The 18,503-nt window shown below is 39.0% G+C and overlaps 1 protein-coding gene across 1 annotated transcript in view; it reads left to right on the top strand.

The window, feature by feature from the left end:
* Positions 1–18,503, top strand: part of LOC124278997 — a 125,675-nt gene that overhangs the window by 60,035 nt on the left and 47,137 nt on the right. The window contains 1 exon segment of the mRNA XM_046714793.1: positions 10,660–10,781. Within this exon segment, the coding sequence (XP_046570749.1) occupies positions 10,660–10,781 (122 nt within the window).

The following is an 18,503-nucleotide window of genomic DNA, read 5'->3' as shown; positions in this document are numbered from 1 at the left end:
TGTAAGGAGAGCAGTGCACTGTGTCATTGAGTAAGGGGAGAGCACTGTGTGTCACTGTGTAAGGGGAGAGTACACTGTGAGTCATTCTGTAAGGGGAGTGCACTGTGTCATTGAGTATGGGGAGAGTAATGTGTGTCATTGAGTGTGCAGAGTGCACTGTGTGTCAAGAGGGAGCGGTGGGGTAGCCTTGTGGGTAAAGAGTTTGCTTGTCACACCCAGGTTCTATTCCCCACATGAGTTCAATGTCAAGCTACTTCTACGTCGGGAATTGGAGCGTCAGACTTGGTGACATGGTAGATTGCATACCATCTTAGCCTGATGCCATATGTCGTTGATCACCATATCAATCACAGGATTGTCTGATCAAGACACCTTCATTTACAGGATGACTGCATATCGCTGGAATGTTATGGAGTGGTTGAAGCACAAACATAATTATCTCAGGTTGTGGGTGTGAATTTCTTATCTTGGTCATGATTACATTCGAAATATCTGCAGTACTAGCTTATTACTGTGTTTTGTTTTGTTTTAAACATATTTTATTCATGAGAAAAGGATTGGGTACAAGTTTTACAACTTAGAACACCTTCTCTGGAGTGTTTACATAGTATTATTTACATTCATTACTGTATTTCTCACTGAATATCTTCAAAACATTCACTCCTCACTAAAACAAGCATGGGAGTATTGTATCCTGTCAAAATCAATGTTAAATTGATTCAAATGAGGATCACATGGTGTAACCTCTTTGATTGCAGGTCACTATACCCTGCAATGTGGGTCAGTGCTCATACTATCAACCATTGGTTTGCCTTGCAACAAATATTTACTGGCAACAATAACAGAATATTTCTTTCAAAAATACTAATTCACACACACACAAAAAAAACAACCTTTTGAGAACAAGTTAAGACAAATGCTGTTTGGGGACAACTTCTTGACATCAGTTGATAAAGAATCTAGTGAATAAATAACATGAGTGATATGCACTGAAGCTGTATCGGAGCATGTTAGTGTTGTGACAGTCAGTCATGCTTGGTGATGCACAGCCTGCAACAATAAACTCTCCATGTCTACAGACAAAATGTCATCAAATATTAAGGGATGTGATTGTTTATCATTGTTGTTGACTTTTATCTCCATCTGGAACCTCTCCCGCATGTGGTGTTTATTGATGTCACTTGACTTCATACAAAAGACAAGGGCACAGTGAACTTTCTTTGTTTAGAAATTCAGTTTCATTGAGGCCAGGTTAGAAAACATGTTTGTGGAGGGCTAGTTGTTTGGGATGCCATGATACATCAATGCATCGATGCATTGATGCATCAATACTTTTTCTAAGACGATACAATTATCGATACTTTCAATACTGTGTCGATATTTTATTTTTAAAGAACCAGTTTAAATATGTTTATGTATCATTTACATTTTGCAATTGTATCATGTTTTTGATGTTCTGAGAGTTATAAATGATTATTTTTCATGCACAAAAATGGGAAATTAGAACATTTTAATCGCTGAGAATAAAAAATGTTGATCTTTTGATGCAAAAATATGAAATATTAATGTTCAAAATGTAACTAAATTTATGCAATAATGCCACGAAAATAGGTATTGTGATACGTATTGAATTGTGACATGAGTATTGTGATATTTTATCGATTCATGAAACTTATGTATCGTGACAGTCCTTATTAGTTGTTTGGTGACCACCGGACTCTTCTTCAACCCATGCTCATGTAAAATGTTGTTTACCGTGTCAGGGACTCTGACATATAAAATGGTTTACCATGATCAGTGTCTCAACATGTCCCAGTTATGTAAAATGTTGTTTTGTTTACCATGTCAGTTACTGGATTGTCTGATCCAAAATGTTACGTTTCTGAAGTGGGTGGGCGATAAAATAGTTAAAAACATTTTATTCTCCAAATCCTCTAAACTGGGAATTGTTAGTCACCAATGAATATATGTCTCAACCAAAAGTGTAGAAGCAAGAAACTACAAAAATAAGAAATATGTTGCTCTATAGTTTATTAAAATATTATTTACATACTTGCTTGACAACGATACAAGAATCTGTATCGAAACGTCTCATCATCCGAATAAAGAAGTTGTTCATTCATAAAGTTTGTCCTTATCTGATTCACCAAACTCTAAACATGCCACTCAAAGAAGTTAGTATTTATTTATTTCACATTTGAATCATACCCTCCATTACTATGTTTGACACTGTTAAATACATCCAGGTACACCTGGGTCCAATTCTCCTCAATGTGTGACGCCCATTCCTAGTGTCCCCCACTTCACTCACTCACTCACTCACTCACTCACTCACTCACTCACTCACTCACTCACTCACTCACTCACTCACTCACTCACTCACTCACTCACTCACTCACTCACTCACTCACTCACTCACTCACTCACTCACTCACCACAAATCCAAGGTGAGCTCCAGTATATCTTTCAATGAGGTTTGTTTTACCAGAAACCAGCAACTGGTGGCATTTACAGTGACAGAACTGTCTGTGGATCTGCAGAATTCTGCGGATTTCTTTACTTCAATATTTACTATTGTTATACATGCCTTAACAATATACCCCAAAGAATTATCCTCCCCCTTTGTGAGAATGTTCCGATTTGTTTGGTTTGTGTGATCTCAATGATATCTTATATATCCCACCTGAGAGGGAAATAATTTCGGAGCAGGACAATAAGTCCCTTATATCCGACCACAAAGAAAACAATCAGCTCGTTGATTTCTGAGCTAGAGAATGAATCTTTCATATGCCGCCTCAAAGGAAAGAAGGCTCACGTTTGTGGGTCAAGGAATTGAGCACAAGTTAAACTCAGTCAAATTGACATTTTCTATCATTTTTCAGTCTGTTTTAATTCTTTACAATGACAAATTGAAGCATGACAGTGAAATAAATTCAATACAGAATCATCATTTGGGGTATATGTAGGTTTGGGGTATGTGTTGGTGTTTGCATCCCTTGGTATTGTACCCCTCACCTCCTGTTTATACCACAAGCCTTGGTATTATACCCCTCACCTCCTGTTTATACCACAAGCCTTGGTATTTGTACCCCTCACCTCCTGTTTATACCACAAGCCTTGGTATTTGTACCCCTCACCTCCTGTTTATACCACAAGCCTTGGTATTGTACCCCCACATTGTACCTCCTGTTTATACCACAAGCCTTGGTATTGTACCCCTCACCTCCTGTTTATACCACAAGCCTTGGTATTGTACCCCTCACCTCCTGTTTATACCACAAGCCTTGGTATTATACCCCTCACCTCCTGTTTATACCACAAGCCTTGGTATTTTACCCCTCACCTCCTGTTTATACCACAAGCCTTGGCATTATACCCCTCACCTCCTGTTTATACCACAAGCCTTGGTATTGTACCCCTCACCTCCTGTTTATACCACAAGCCTTGGTATTATACCCCTCACCTCCTGTTTATACCACAAGCCTTGGTATTGTACCCCTCACCTCCTGTTTATACCACAAGCCTTGGTATTGTACCCCTCACCTCCTGTTTATACCACAAGCCTTGATATTGTACCCCTCACCTCCTGTTTATACCACAATCCAGCAAGTGATGAACCTACAGGATCCAGGAAGCCACATACACCCTCATCAAACTGCTGAATATATACCGGAAGTCCTAACCATGCCGAGTCCTAACCATGCCTTAATTTCCAAAAATCCACGTGTATGGTACTATTGGTCCCTGCCTGCTTCGGCATTAAAAACAAGAAGGACTGGTCGCTCGAGTCAAAAAGTGGGGTATTCATGCTTCACTGCAGCATGGTATCTCAGTGGGCTAGCACTATAAAACCAGCTTAAGTCTGGGCTAGTACAAGTGGGTCCTGTATCTGTGCATTGGTTTTCACTTTTTCACCACCTCACCTAACCATGTAAGTTTCTAATGATGCCTGTATCTGGCTTCTGAAGACAGTTGTGTCAGCTACTGAAACGTTTTGGGGTGTGAACATCTTTTTGTTCAGTAATGAAATATATCCATTAGTTGATGAAAAGCAATGTTTGGTATAAAATGAAGTAATTGAGTTAAGAGTAGAAGTGTATCACAACCACATAGATCATCCAGTCACCATCTCAGGAAAAGAACACATTTTCATCCTGCTAATTACATTAATAAGGAATGATTGAATAGAGCAGGTCATTAATAGAAGCAGAGGGCAAGAAATTGGGTGGGTGCGCACTGGTTGACTGCAGCCTGCACTTTGCTTCAGGGGCACACTACTTCATAGAACCTTACTCATCAATAATTAAAAGAGGTAAAATATTAGCACTCGGCCAGGGGACTGAGTACATGCCCCTCCTTCAAATTGTTGTCCGCCAATTGTTAGGTGACTTACAAGGCTTGCTACTTCGATGGATGTGTTTTTAGTGCTAATGCTAATGCAGGATTTCTATTATGTGAAATAAAAAATATCCATCTGAAATGTGCACTTATTCAGATATTTGGTTGCCACGTCTTTGGGGACGCATTAATGTCATGGGTTAATGTCATGCTTTTGTCATGTCTTAGTGCTGTGCCTTTTCTCTTAATGTCACGGGGCGGTGGGGTAGCCTATTGGTTAAAGCGTTCGCTCGTCACACCGAAGACCTGGGTTCGATTCCCCACATGGGTACAATGTGTGAAGCCCATTTCTGATGTCCCCCGCCGTGATATTGCTGGAATATTGCTAAAAGCGGCGTAAAACCTCACTCACTCACTCTTAATGTCATAACCTGTGAGGATCAAATTTAAACTGTTTTCGGCAACCCTAGCTTGTTTTAAGAGTCAACCAACGGGATTCGGTGGTCAGACTTGCTGACTTGGTGCATGCCATCCTATCCCAGGTACATAAATCAATGGTTATGATGTCATTCACTGGAATGTCTCGTCAGACTTTCTCATTAACTGACCATTGGCTGGAGCATGGCTGAGTGCAGTGTTGAACAATAAACATTCATTATGTCATGCTTTGTCATATTGTTATTGTTCGTCACGATATGGCTGAGATATTGCCGATGTGACGTTAAATATTAACTCACTCACTCACTTATATTATTATTGTCATTCTGTAATTCCATGACTAAATTTCATGCAGGTCTGATGGTTTTTGTGATTCAATGTCTTATCTTCGTTACGTTGGTGTTTCGAATTTGATACTACTATAAAATCACTACCTCATGCATGGATATTTTCATTATTCATTTACCATATATGATTAAAGCGAATGATAATTGCCAATTCCATTAACTGAACTTCAATGTTGAAAAAGAAATGTATGTATAAACAGAGTGGTTCCCTGTGATGTATGAAAGGAAGGTTCTCTGTGGCTGTCCAAGTTTAATGGATCTGTTCAGAGAGTGCTACTACAGCCTATGTAGAGGCCTTGTGCACGTGGACGACACATAGCCAATCAGGACACACTGAAGCAGATAAATGTGCAGGGGCCGGTGTAGTGCACTTGCATGTACGTGCAGGTCTCTGCCGCATCATCCGCGTCAGTTAACATCTGTTCTTGGCTTAACCAAGCACCTGCCACCAGTCAATGGGGAGGTTGTGTGTTATCAATGCAATAACTGCACTCATATTAATTGGAAGGTGTGGTGAGAAAGATAAATAACTGAAAATTTAAAAAATGAATTTTATTAAAAATTGTGAAAAGATGTGGTCCTAAAATGGTATTTGAATTGAATACTAGATGCATGTGACATGAATGTTGACTATATATGCAATCAGGGAGTGGAGTGTGCTTTAGTCCTGTATAAAGGAATATGACATCTTTGATGCATACTACCTGTTATGGATTGTACTTTGACATGCTTTAACTCTTTACCGCCTCTGTGGTGTAGTGGTTAGAGCGTCCGCCCGGAGAGCAGAAGGTCGCGGGTTCGATCCCCAACCGCGTCATACCAAAAGACGTTAAAATATGGTACTTGTTGGTCCCTGCCTGGCGCTCGGCATTAATGGGTACAACAAGGACTGGTCGGTTCGGAGTCAGTATAATGTGTCTAAGTGGGGTATTCATGCTTCACTGCGGCATGGTATCTCAGTGGGCTAGCACTATAAAACTAGCTTAAGTCTGGGCTAGTGCAAGCAGCCGCACATACACATACACACGCATGCATGTCGTCATATGAGCGAAATATTCTCAAGCATGACGTAAAACCCAATTTCACCTCACCTCACCTTTAACTCTTTACAAACGCTGACTGACAAAAAATATATTTGTAAACAAATTATGCTGAGAGCGACAAGAGGTTAATTGATTGGCCAGGGAACGTGACATCTTTGATGAGGGATGGAGCAGGTCCATGAAAGGCTGCTGTAATGAATACTATACAAGGTGTTGACAAGGTCAGGATGTTTGTAGATACCCAGTCTACCCTTATTCTCTGCGTGAACTGGTCCATGTACACTCGCAGCACAGACTGTTAACTGTTTAATGTGTATTGCTAGTCAGGGCACATTTTGATTTGGGCTTGCCCACATTTAGAAATAGCTCTGGTGTCTTAGAAAAACTATGCTGTATGTGTAGACCTCCTGTTTTAGCCTTTATATAATTAAATCTGAAGGATGTGTTGACTTGATGTTTAACTGTTACATAATACTTGGCAGTATTCCAGCTGTGTCACAGTAATCTGTACAGAACTTAACCAAACTATCCTGTGACGGACATCATGAGCATTCATCCACGTAGTTGTGAAATACTGTCAAATCAGCAAGCCACCAGTGCCCGATCCACAAAGTGTTCGTAAAGTTACAACCTGTCGTAACTCTTTAGTTTTCATAGACTTATGAATGTCATAGCGCTACGAACACATAATGGATCGGGACCCACTCTGGTCCATCTGGATCTTTTTTTTTGTTGCATGGGTGGCTTAAAAGACCATGCTATATCTAGATCTTTATGGGTTGATGTTAGTGTTCGCATAATCATGCAGATTGTAAGATTGATGGAACGACCATCCTATGTTTTACAGCTAGGTCTATCTCCGAGAGGGGCTGTTGATCACTGTATTGTCTGGTCCAGACTCGATCATATACATACCTCTGCCATATAGCTGGAATATAGCTGAGTACCGTGTTAAACAACAAACCAAAACTCTCCAAGGGGGTCAGGCAGCATTGTACCCTGGTCTAAACTGTAAACATTATTCCCAAGCAGATGATGCAATCTCCCTTGGCCATACATGGCTTTAAAGGTCTTGGTTTGAATCCCATATGTGACCATATTGTGATGACCTGGTTATTATCACCATACACTGATTCACTTAACTTCTTACAACCTGTGTTATAACCTGTTTTATAACCTGTTTTATGGTGGTGATGCCTACTAAAACTTACCTCACAGAAAATGTGTCATCATTTTATTTTAAAAAATTGACCGATTCACCAGATGAAGTTCAGGCTTTGTCGTCACCATAGCTGTGTCCCCAATATGTTAAACATTCATCACCTTCGTTACTTGTAACACTATTCCTACTTCAACCTAAAATGCTGTGATATCACAGAAATATGGTCCAGCGTGTCAGTCAATCAATCAATCAATCAATCTAATGTAGCATTCTTATTATTAAATCAGGCTTCTCTAACTTCAAGTGTTGCGGTGTATACACGTGTTGAACATGGATGTTAACACTACATTGTGTTGTGAGCTGTTGTGTGCTGGCAGCAGTGTGGGGTATACGCAGGTTATTGACCGGCCGCCAACCGCCACTACACACATCCACTCTATGCTGTTCATTATACTAGTGATAATCTGGGGAATGTGATAAGGGGGATATGAACTTCATGACCAAGGAAGGTTATTGAAATGCTGCACACCCCATCACACGATATAGGGGAGCCTCAACTATGTCTCAATGGAAACCAGATGGAAAATATTGCCCCTATTATTGAAAGCTTTCCTTGATATAAAGTCCATAGAATATGCAAGGTGGATATACACATTGGATAGAGTTGCTGGTTGAATTGTTGACTCTGCAATGCTGATTGATAGAAGAAGGTGTGTGTTTAATATGCTGGGCTTGTGATCTGTGGCTTGTGCTACAGGATGTTCACGCATCTACTCCAAGTTGGGGTCGAGTTGGTGCACTAAAGCCTCTCATGCATAAAGTCTGTAACGGAGTCACAACAGGCGTCTGTGGTAATAAGACATGACAGTAAGCACCTAGACAGGGAGAAGCCAGCGTGATGTCCCTGCACCCACCAGCATCCATCCACATGTGCTACTGACACGACAACACAGCCTGCTGCCTGCCTGCCTCCCTCCTACCCTGTAGCTGCTCTGTAGTCTCCTACTGCTGGTGGCACTTGAACCGATCCTACAGTCTGTGTTGGCCTGGAGTGACGTGGGAAGAGTGGGTGATGGCAGTGTGATACCGTATTCCCCACACAGAGATTATATCAACATTACATTCCCTTTGTGGAATACATACATGTGACATTGGATTCCTACCTGGAGTTGCTGTGTGACACTGAATACCTCCCTGGAGTATAACACTGTGTCATCTTATGTATGACATAGTACTCCAAGATTGTAGTACAACTCTGGACAGCAGCAGTCAAAGACGGAATATAAGTAAAGTATTTCTTGAATGACGAAGTTTCCCCAGTGCCAGGAGGATACTTATCAATATTATTATACTGGCATGTATGCAGGTTGACTGTGCATTTCATGCTGGAGTATAACACTGAAGTATAACACTGGAGTATATACTGTCTGACACTGTATTCTACTGGAGTATAACACATGAGTATAAGTGGAATATATACTGACTAACTGTTATTATGTGTATTATACTGGAGTATATATTGTCTGACACTGCATTCCCTGCTGGAGTATAACACTGGAGTATAAGTGGAATATATACTGACAAACAGTGTCACCCACTCATATTGCACTGGCTGGAGTATATTTTGTCTAATACCGCATTCCCTGCTGGAGTATAAGTGGAATATATACTGACTGACAGTGTCACCCATCATATTATACTGGAACAGCCATGGATTACCTCTACGACCAACTTGCCTGTACTGTACACAAGATGTGATGACAACATTCACAGCACTGTATTCTACATTAACAGGGACGCCTGGTAGATGGGAAATTTCATGCGCAAGATTTGTGAAGCTAATGATGCCCTCGTATGCAAATTATATTTTACATATTTTCTAGTATTTTTTCACTTGGTTAGTGTTAATTTAGGTTTCATATCTCAAATGATAATGTGTCAAATGGACTTAACTCTTCTTCCTTGTGTCGGGGCAGAACACTGGGGTGGAGAGACATGGTTGGAAGGGCCCATTTTGGCCCACTGAAAATGTCAAATTTACAGGTGTGAGGAAAAAATAAAAATATGACTACTATTTTTTGCTTACTTCTGATTCGATCAAATTCATAATATGGCTGAAAGTTTCCAAACTTCACGAGAAGGTATAAGTGTGAGAAAATCTCTGGTCAAAGATGAATTTTTTGCCTCATATTTGTATTGTTATGACCTACAACTCCCAGTAAGGTATCGCCTGGGTCAGACCTGCTAATACGCAAATATTTATAGAAATGCTTCCTGAAAACCTCCAAGATCTGCCTTTTGGGCATATTTTAGCCTCAACTAGTGTTCTTCAGCTCCCAGACATACAGTTGTTAAGATGAACAAAGTTTCAGTCTCTTTCTTATAAATATTTTGTAAAGGTTTAATTCTCAGATTTGAACATCCCATGGACCATAAAGACCTGTTATCCTTCTTTGACTTTTGCTGTATATACAGTTCAGGAGAAGTTGAGGTGAAAATCCTCTATAAGGTGTACACATCTTTGCTATAGGAAGTAGTTCTGTGTCATTACTCCATACGGACTCATGGATTTCCTCCCAACATTTGCTGTACCCTGATCAATAGCCCACCACAGGTGAATGATTAATGGAAGTCATCATGCCATCTTGCATTCTGTAGACCCCAGATGTCACTTGTTTAAGTGTTTTTCAGTTTCCTTCACTCTTCAGCCATGTTGAGTGCTCCCCGGATACGTCAAATCCTTAGATACCACATAATTCCTGCTGACATCCCATCTATTACATCACTGCAATTTATCTTGCATTTTGGCCGTGTCACAGTGAATCCTTCAGATTTTCAACAAAACTTCTTCGATCAGTGTCAAATAATCCAATGTCAGCAGCATGAAGAAACGCATAAATACCATATGAAGTTGTTAGGAATAGTTTGATCAGAACAGTGACAAATTAGATATATGTTTTCTGTTTCTTTATCACAATGACTTAAATTGGTAGGATGTATCAATGAACTGATTGTATTCATTATCTAGATCATGTTCTGGATACATCTGGGGCAGTGGGGTAGCATAGTGGTTAAACTTAGCTCATCACGTTGAAGACCCAGGTTCGATTCCCCACATGCGTACAATGTGTGAAGATCATTTCTGCTGTCCCCTACCATGATACAGCTCTAACATTCCTAAAATGGTGTAAAACAATACTCACTCACTCTGTGTTGATTAGTCTCGTGTTTGGATCTTCCTTTGTTCGTGTTAAATATTCTGTTGTGTAATGACAAGAGCAAAATTTTGGTGGTTGAAGCAATATGTTCAGGAATAGTTTTTTTTTTTCAGGCTGAACAACATCGTGAGTTTCGAGACCGGATGCGAGAAGCAGAGTACCTTGGTAAGCGCCGCCCCACCTTACTGCCGGAGTACCATGCGCAGCCTGCTGTTTCGGCCGCTGAGAGGGACAGGTAGGACCCCATGCTGGAGACTTAAAGTTGGGGTGGGGTGGTGTCTCATACAGACCCTGAAACCAAAACTATCTGAATACTACTAGCTATATTTTCTGAGAATTAATGAACTATAGGGTGGATGTTTGGGTACTATTTCCTACACACCCTGAAACCAAACAACTATCTAAACTCTACAAGCTTTATTTTCTGAAACATTTGAGGGTGAACATAGAAGAGGGTTGGTAATGAAGTCAATGTTCAAAATAATCGCCGGCCCAGAGGCCCAACACCGGCTGTTATTGTATCGGGCCGGCAGTTTCAAATATTTGCAGGCCCTTGTGGCCTTCAGTAAATTATCTGTCCTTTTTTTTCAACTGGTACCTTTCCCTTCTTTTTTTCTTTATTAACATTCGGGAATCATCCATAACCCATCATGTTATGATAACTTACAGTTTCACTCCCTGGTATTTCAGCGCTAAAATAAAGCGCATAAGAATGTCAACACCAGTCTTTAACAAATAAAAACGTGTTTCTGCGCCATAGGCTTCGCTAATTGATTTTGAAGAAACAGTGTGAAACTTTGTACTGTGTAGTCTACTTTGTTTTTATTGGTTTGACTTTAACAAAATGGGCCTGCAGATTTTATTCATGGCCTGTAGATTTTAAAGCCTGCAGGCGGCAGCAGACCCTGATGGCCAACTGTGGCAAATTAAAGTATTGCAAGCACTGGATGGGGTGGTATCTCCTTCACACCCCACACCCTCAAGTGGAGTGGTATCTGAAACCTGATAACCCCAAACCTCTCCCCCCCCCAAAAAAAATAAAATCTAAACACATCTAGCTGTGTTTTCTGTACCAGTTGAGGACAAACATAGAAGAAGTCCTTGTGGTGTAGTATCACCTTTATAGGCTGAAACCAAAAATGTCTGAATACCAAAGTTGTATTTTCTGTAAGACTTGATGATTATCACACAAGATAGGTGATGGCGGAGTAGCCTCTCATACTAACCCTCAATTGTCCAAACTGTTAGCATAGTCATGGCTTGACCCTGATAAAAAATATATCTGAATGTTGCCAGCTATGCGGATGAACATACTAGAGGTAATGTCTCAAAAACAAACAAAAAAACTGAAAACAAAGATCTCATTCAAGTTTGATAATAATATGGATGGATGGATGGGGGGATTAAATATTCAGAAAATTGTGAAATTGTCCTTGTGCCACAACTTGCTGACTGATGGTTCATTTGATTATTAGGTTTTGCCAGAGGCCATATATGAGTGTATGGTCTCTAGAATTTTTAAGAGATTGATAGTGTTGAATATCTTGAAGTTTCACAAATGGCGGATATGGCTAATATTTCATTTCATCTGCACATGACATTTAAGATTTGTTTGAAGTAAACAATTTAATCATTTGTTAGGATTGCTTCAGAAAGTGATGACAAAAATTAAACTAAAAAATCTATGTGTATTAGTGCATTGTGATAGGTATTATTTTGTATCAAAAATTGCATTGTGTAATTTAGTGTATCATTTTAAATTTTGTCATACTTTTTAACATGAAGAAGATATATTTGGCCGAGTGTCTTGTTATATGTATGACTTCGCTATGTCGTTCCTTCTCTAATGTCATCCAAGGGGTTCTTGTTACACTGTATCGTGACTTTGGTGTATAATGTCAGACATATTTGATCTAGGGAAGTTTAGTGTTGATATGATGAACAGAGGCAGAGGCTTAATGTTCAACTTGTAAATACCTTCTTCAACTTCCAGTACTGCTGGAAATCTGGATTCTTAGGGTGCAGCTTGGTACAAACCCACTCATGTGAGTCACCTTGTCTAACGACAAAGGTATCCAGAGGGCTTTAGATTTTCAGGCTCTTTAGTGGTTGCTGTATATTTTATCGTTATTCTGGACTGTAAATATCTGGTTAACTTGTATCACTAAATACAAGTAGCAATTGCTGAAATAATAATAATAATTAGAAGATTGATATCGCATGTTTCTGTGCTTCATATCCTGCTAAAAGTGCACAATAAGGATGTTCAAAGCAAACAATCTGATATTTATTCATATGACTTATCCCACTGGGTACCCAATTTCTACTGGGTGAACAGAGGCAATTTTGAACTTGCCTTAGAAATAGGGTCCATCAGTCTGTTTTGACTTATCTGCAGCTATTTTTGAGCTCGTTGCTTATACAAAATAAGTACATCCTGGGAGGTAGTTCGTCTAAATATTCTCTAGTCTGGTACAAACAAACCAGTGGCTGTGTCTGTGACTGAGTTGCCCCAAGCAGGGATCTTCTCGAAGTATCTCAGCAATTCTTATTAGCATATCCAAAAGAAATCAAGGATTCTTGTAGTTGACATTGCAGCTGAAGACAGACATGAAGTAAATTAATCATTCTGTGAAACAAAGCTGAATCAGCAAGTTTCAGACTGAAATATTTAGCAGTTTTGAGGAGGAGACAAATACTTGATCAGAAAAAGAATATGCCACAGAAATATTGAGAGTTATTCCAGCTAGCTCTTGCATGGCGGGGCGGGGAAGATAGGGGGTTTAAGATAAATAATAGTGAAGCACAACATGTATCATGTCGTAGTATTTATGATAGCCTTGCTCCAAGGCTGTACTAAGTGCTAAACCCATGGATGTATAGTAATTCTTTCCTTTAAAGAAACAAGTCTAGATAAGCAGATCTCAGTCTGTTATTTATAGTATTTTTAGAATGTATCATTTAAACTATTAATTTTTACCTTAGAGTTAGAGACTTGTTCAAGTCTATGTTAAGGATGCTTGTTCATTGTATACACAGTTGGGGCAGTTACCTTGTCACGCATAAGGCACAGGATAAATTAAATGTACATTGTGAGAATCTGTGAGATAACAGGTGTACTGTTCAAAGCAGTGGAAGTCTAAAATCCACATCACTTCTGTCTTTACAGCCACCCACGTCAAGCTGATTGGACGTGATCAAACTGTCAATGCAGATCCAAACTGACTCTCTTTGTTCTTTTGAATGAAACTGATTACAAAAATAGAATTGCTTGACTTTGTCCACCGGGTCATCACTGATTATGTTTGTTATGTTTCGTAGGTACCATGGTTCATTCTGGACTAAAAGTTTATATGGCATGACTTGATTTGGGGAGATAAAGGTTGCCCAAATAGATATTGACTAGGCTCAGGAATAATGTGGTGACTAGTGGTTTGATGAAACCCTTGTAATTGTACAGATTTTAAATTTGTTGTGTGACCTCTAAAGTCAATGTTAGAATGACCTTCAGCAACCATGATGCTCATGACATGATTTCAATCTCTGGATTGTCTGTAGCTGACTATGATATGCAACATCGATGTTCATGATTTCAATCACTGGATTGTTTAGTCCAGACTGGTTGAGATATTAGAAAGTGCATTGTTAACTTTAGACATTGTTTGTTCATAAATGGTAGTTCTGCAAGATGTTTTCTTGTTTGGTTACCAGTCCACTAGTGGTTTTATCAACCTTTGTAATGAGTGAGTGAGTGAGTTCACTTTTACGCCGGTTTTTGCAATATTCCAGCAATATCACGGCAGGGGACACCAGAAATGGGCTTCAAACTTTGTAATGATGTCTGTGGTTGATCTGATGTAATATGTTTGTTCCTGTACGTGCCGAAACCCAGAGGTCTGTTGTGGAGATATTGGTGCAACTCTTCAGCACCTTTGATCCAAGATTGCACTAGGACACTTCACTGTGGGTAATGTTAGAGATTTCCTGTTTCTCAGACCGATCGTATGGTTTACACACATGCACTGGGGGCTCCTTGTCGTGGCGAACCTTCCCCTGGCCTCATGTCAAGTGTTAGATCAATGGCACGCTGTGTCGCCAAGGGGGATGTGTGGTAGACTCCATGTTTCTTCTCCTAACTCACACTATCTGTCACACTGACAAGAAACACAATCTGACAAATGGGATGAACATTCCTAAAATATCTTACGTTTTACTTGTTTGATCATAATTGTGTTTGAAAATAGGGTATTCCTATTTATAGATGTAGTATGTTTATTTCCTAAATACATCCAACATTGTTTAAGCGTTGCTTTACCATTTAAGACGTATTTCAGCAACTTTCCGTTCCTGTCACACGATTGTGTTTGGACAAATATTTATTGAAATGCATCAAGTGCAATGTTCATGTCATTACTCATCATTGTGTAATATTACTTGCCAAGTAACTCCTTCACTATGTAATATTACTTGCCAAGTAACTCCTTCACTATGTAATATTACTTGCCAAGTAACTCCTTCACTATGTAATATTACTTGCCAAGTAACTCCTTCACTATGTAATATTACTTGCCAAGTAACTCCTTCACTATGTAATATTACTTGCCAAGTAACTCCTTCACTATGTAATATTACTTGCCAAGTAACTCCTTCACTATGTAATATTACTTGCCAAGTAACTCCTTCACTATGTAATATTACTTGCCAAGTAACTCCTTCACTATGTAATATTACTTGCCAAGTAACTCCTTCACTATGTAATATTACTTGCCAAGTAACTCCTTCACTATGTAATATTACTTGCCAAGTAACTCCTTCACTATGTAATATTACTTGCCAAGTAACTCCTTCACTATGAAACATTTCTTGCCCCTTTTCATATCACCCCTTAACAATGGAATATGCTATATCTTATATATCATTCCTTCACTATGTAATATTACTTGCCAAATACATTTCTTGGTCCATTCTCATATTGCCCTTTCACCATGGAATATCACCATTTCACTATAATGAAATATTTCTTGCCAAAAAAATCTCTTTCACTATGAAATATATTTCTTGCCGTCTTTTCATATCACCCCTTGAGTATGGAATATTCCATGCCATATCACCACTTTACTATGTAATATTTCTTGCCAAATAACTCTTTCACAATGCAATGCTTTAAAAATTCTGTTTCATGTATATGGAAATGTCAGGAGTGATGTTAAATGTGAAGGAAGCATAAAAGGAGAATGTATTTTCCTACTGCAAAAATACAAAGAGTTCTGTGTCTGATGTAAAGGTTACACCATTTATTGATGGTTCTTTGTACTTGGCATTTAAAAAAACGTTCTATTTTTTTAGCTGATATTCTGACAATAACAATTCATTATGACTTGCGTCAAGTTTCATTCAGTGCAGGGTGCATTTTAAGCTTGTTATTTGTATTTGACGCTGAAAGCAACCATGGCCATCCCCAGTGATAGAAATGATCTTGAGATTGACAATTGTTATTATTTCATTGTCTGTCGGTGGCGTGATGGCACCTAGTGGTTAAAGCTTTTGCTTGTCATGTTGAAGACCCGGGTTTGATACCCCACATGGGTACAATGTGTGAAGCCCATTTCTGGTGTCACCCCATTTTGCTTTGCAGAGTTGCATCCCTTAGGTGTTCCAGCAACCAGTGACTGTTGAGCCATGGTTTGCTCACTATGATAACACCAGAATACTGTTCAAAGCAGCTTATAACCCAACTCAGCTCCCAAAGTTATTTGAATATTTTGCCAAGTTCATTACAAATTAATGATGAAAAAACACATTCAGTATATTGTACTCAAAGCATGAATCATTATTGTAATAAATTGCAAAATGAAAGTCAGGCCGATAACCATCACAAACAGCCAGGCCTACAGTTTACAAAATTGCATGTACACTTTCAGTGTGGTGGTAGAGGTGGTAATGAAAGGGGACATAATTGGATATGTAAGGTTGCAGGAAAAATATAAGTAGGTCCATGTGAGACGTTTTACTTTTCTCTTTAAAGGGGCTGCAGATATGTAAGGGTACCTTCCATGTGTGGTGTTATTGTTCAGCTGCACCAATGTCAGTAAGGCCCTGAGTGTTGTTGATAATTGCTGGGGTCCTGGACTAAAATATATCAAGCCAGCAGGGTTTTACACAGACTGTGAAAAAAGAGTCATGATGACTCACAGTATTTATTTTGAGGAATCATTTTCATTATTTGGGATTCATGAAAATTTTAGAGTAGCATTTATTTGTGTATATCAAAAAGCAAGAGTTTTGCAAAGATTTTGTTGTTTTATGTTGTATTGCCATTTAAATGTTACCGGTAGTTAATAAATAGTATATTTTTGACTTTTCAATTCAGTCACAACAAAATCCAGTATAATACTGAAGAAATAATCATGCTTGTGATTTATTCACTGTAGCATACAGTTATTAACATGAATTGAAAGAAATATCTAAATTAATGAAGACCTCACGAAAACTATCATTGTTTGCTATCAAATCGATTTTATTGAACAGAAGACGCGGGTCTTGGGGTCCATGGATGACCCCCAGCGTTATTAGACACCCGCGTTATAAGTAACGATTACATAACGCTGAACAAAGTAAAATCGTCGTTTTTTACACATAACAAAACTGCTATTTAGGTGTATTGTGCCCAGTCAAAACTATATCGTATTGTTGGAGGTGATAAAACAACAACTTTGTAAATAAAAAATAGATGTATGTACATGAAACTTGCAATCAGACACCACAAGACATGATAATTCAATTGTTGTTCCTGTCATGCTACCTGTTATTCAACTAATCGTAAATAGCAGTCACGTGGGCACACATCGATGTTTTGGTCCAATGTACCGGTGATTCATTTAAAAACGATCCGAAAATATAACATCCAAGAATTTCTATTCCATTATCAGAATAATTGATATGTCAAGCAGTTATTCTAACAGAGATCTTATATATTGCTATCGTATAAGTATAATGCATGTTTTCTACGAACATATTTAACATAATAATAAGCATTGCTAAGCACTTTGGGTTACCTGGCTGGATACATTTTACGTAGGGAGACAGTTTGACAAGTCACCGCTGACTTCCTCGATGCGATGCCACTTTGATTGTAAAACAAAATGTTGGCAATTAATTGTCAAATATGACTTCAACGGGTCAATAACGCTGGTCTTGAGGTCAATGGATGACAAGGCTGTAATCTGTTCGTGATTGCTGAGAAAAATGTGAAATTGGTGCTATCGCGGTAGGCGAAAAACGGACCCTCTCACGAATGTGGTAAGCGGGTGTTGTATGGAATGAGGTAATGCCATTTCACTCCGCGGTTTCTCCGTTGTTATTGTAAACAGTTTTAATGAATGAAAATGGGATTGAATTTAATCAAATAAAATGTGTTTTCTGACATCATACATTCTCGGATGGCGGTGTATACCCGCGCAATTACGCGGTGTGTTGCATCATAGCAAACGTTGTAAGTACTCGGCTGATAATCGACATGTCTTTATGATAAAGTTATTACGATGTTTTGCTGTTCATCAATTATTATTGAAAAAGACCCTGCATGTTTTAAGCAACTGAAAAAACATGGATATATACGATAAACACTGTTAATTGCAATCCGCACTGAATTTCACTAGTTCACTACGTGATTAACCAGAGCTCAACAGCGGATTTGTTGATGTGCTATTTTCGATCACGTGAATATGTGTGATCACTGGGCAACTTTTTTTATGGGAGCCACGGATTACCCCGCGGTTTAACCGAATCCGCGGTATCGCGAAGAGCGTTATTGCGAGGGATGACTGTATGGAGGAATCACGCATCATGTAAAACCCTAGCCAGAACATCACAATAACATCTACACCATGTGAAACATAGGCCATGTTGTCAGTGAAACTCGGAAATAGAAAAGAATACACTCTTTTAACAAGTGCTG

The sequence above is a fragment of the Haliotis rubra genome, unplaced genomic scaffold, assembly GCF_003918875.1.
Source record: "Haliotis rubra isolate DU_JTF1 unplaced genomic scaffold, ASM391887v1 Scf244, whole genome shotgun sequence".
NCBI lineage: Eukaryota > Metazoa > Mollusca > Gastropoda > Lepetellida > Haliotidae > Haliotis > Haliotis rubra.
Note: the sequence above shows the minus strand (reverse complement) of the source record. Positions and strands in the feature narration are given on the sequence as shown.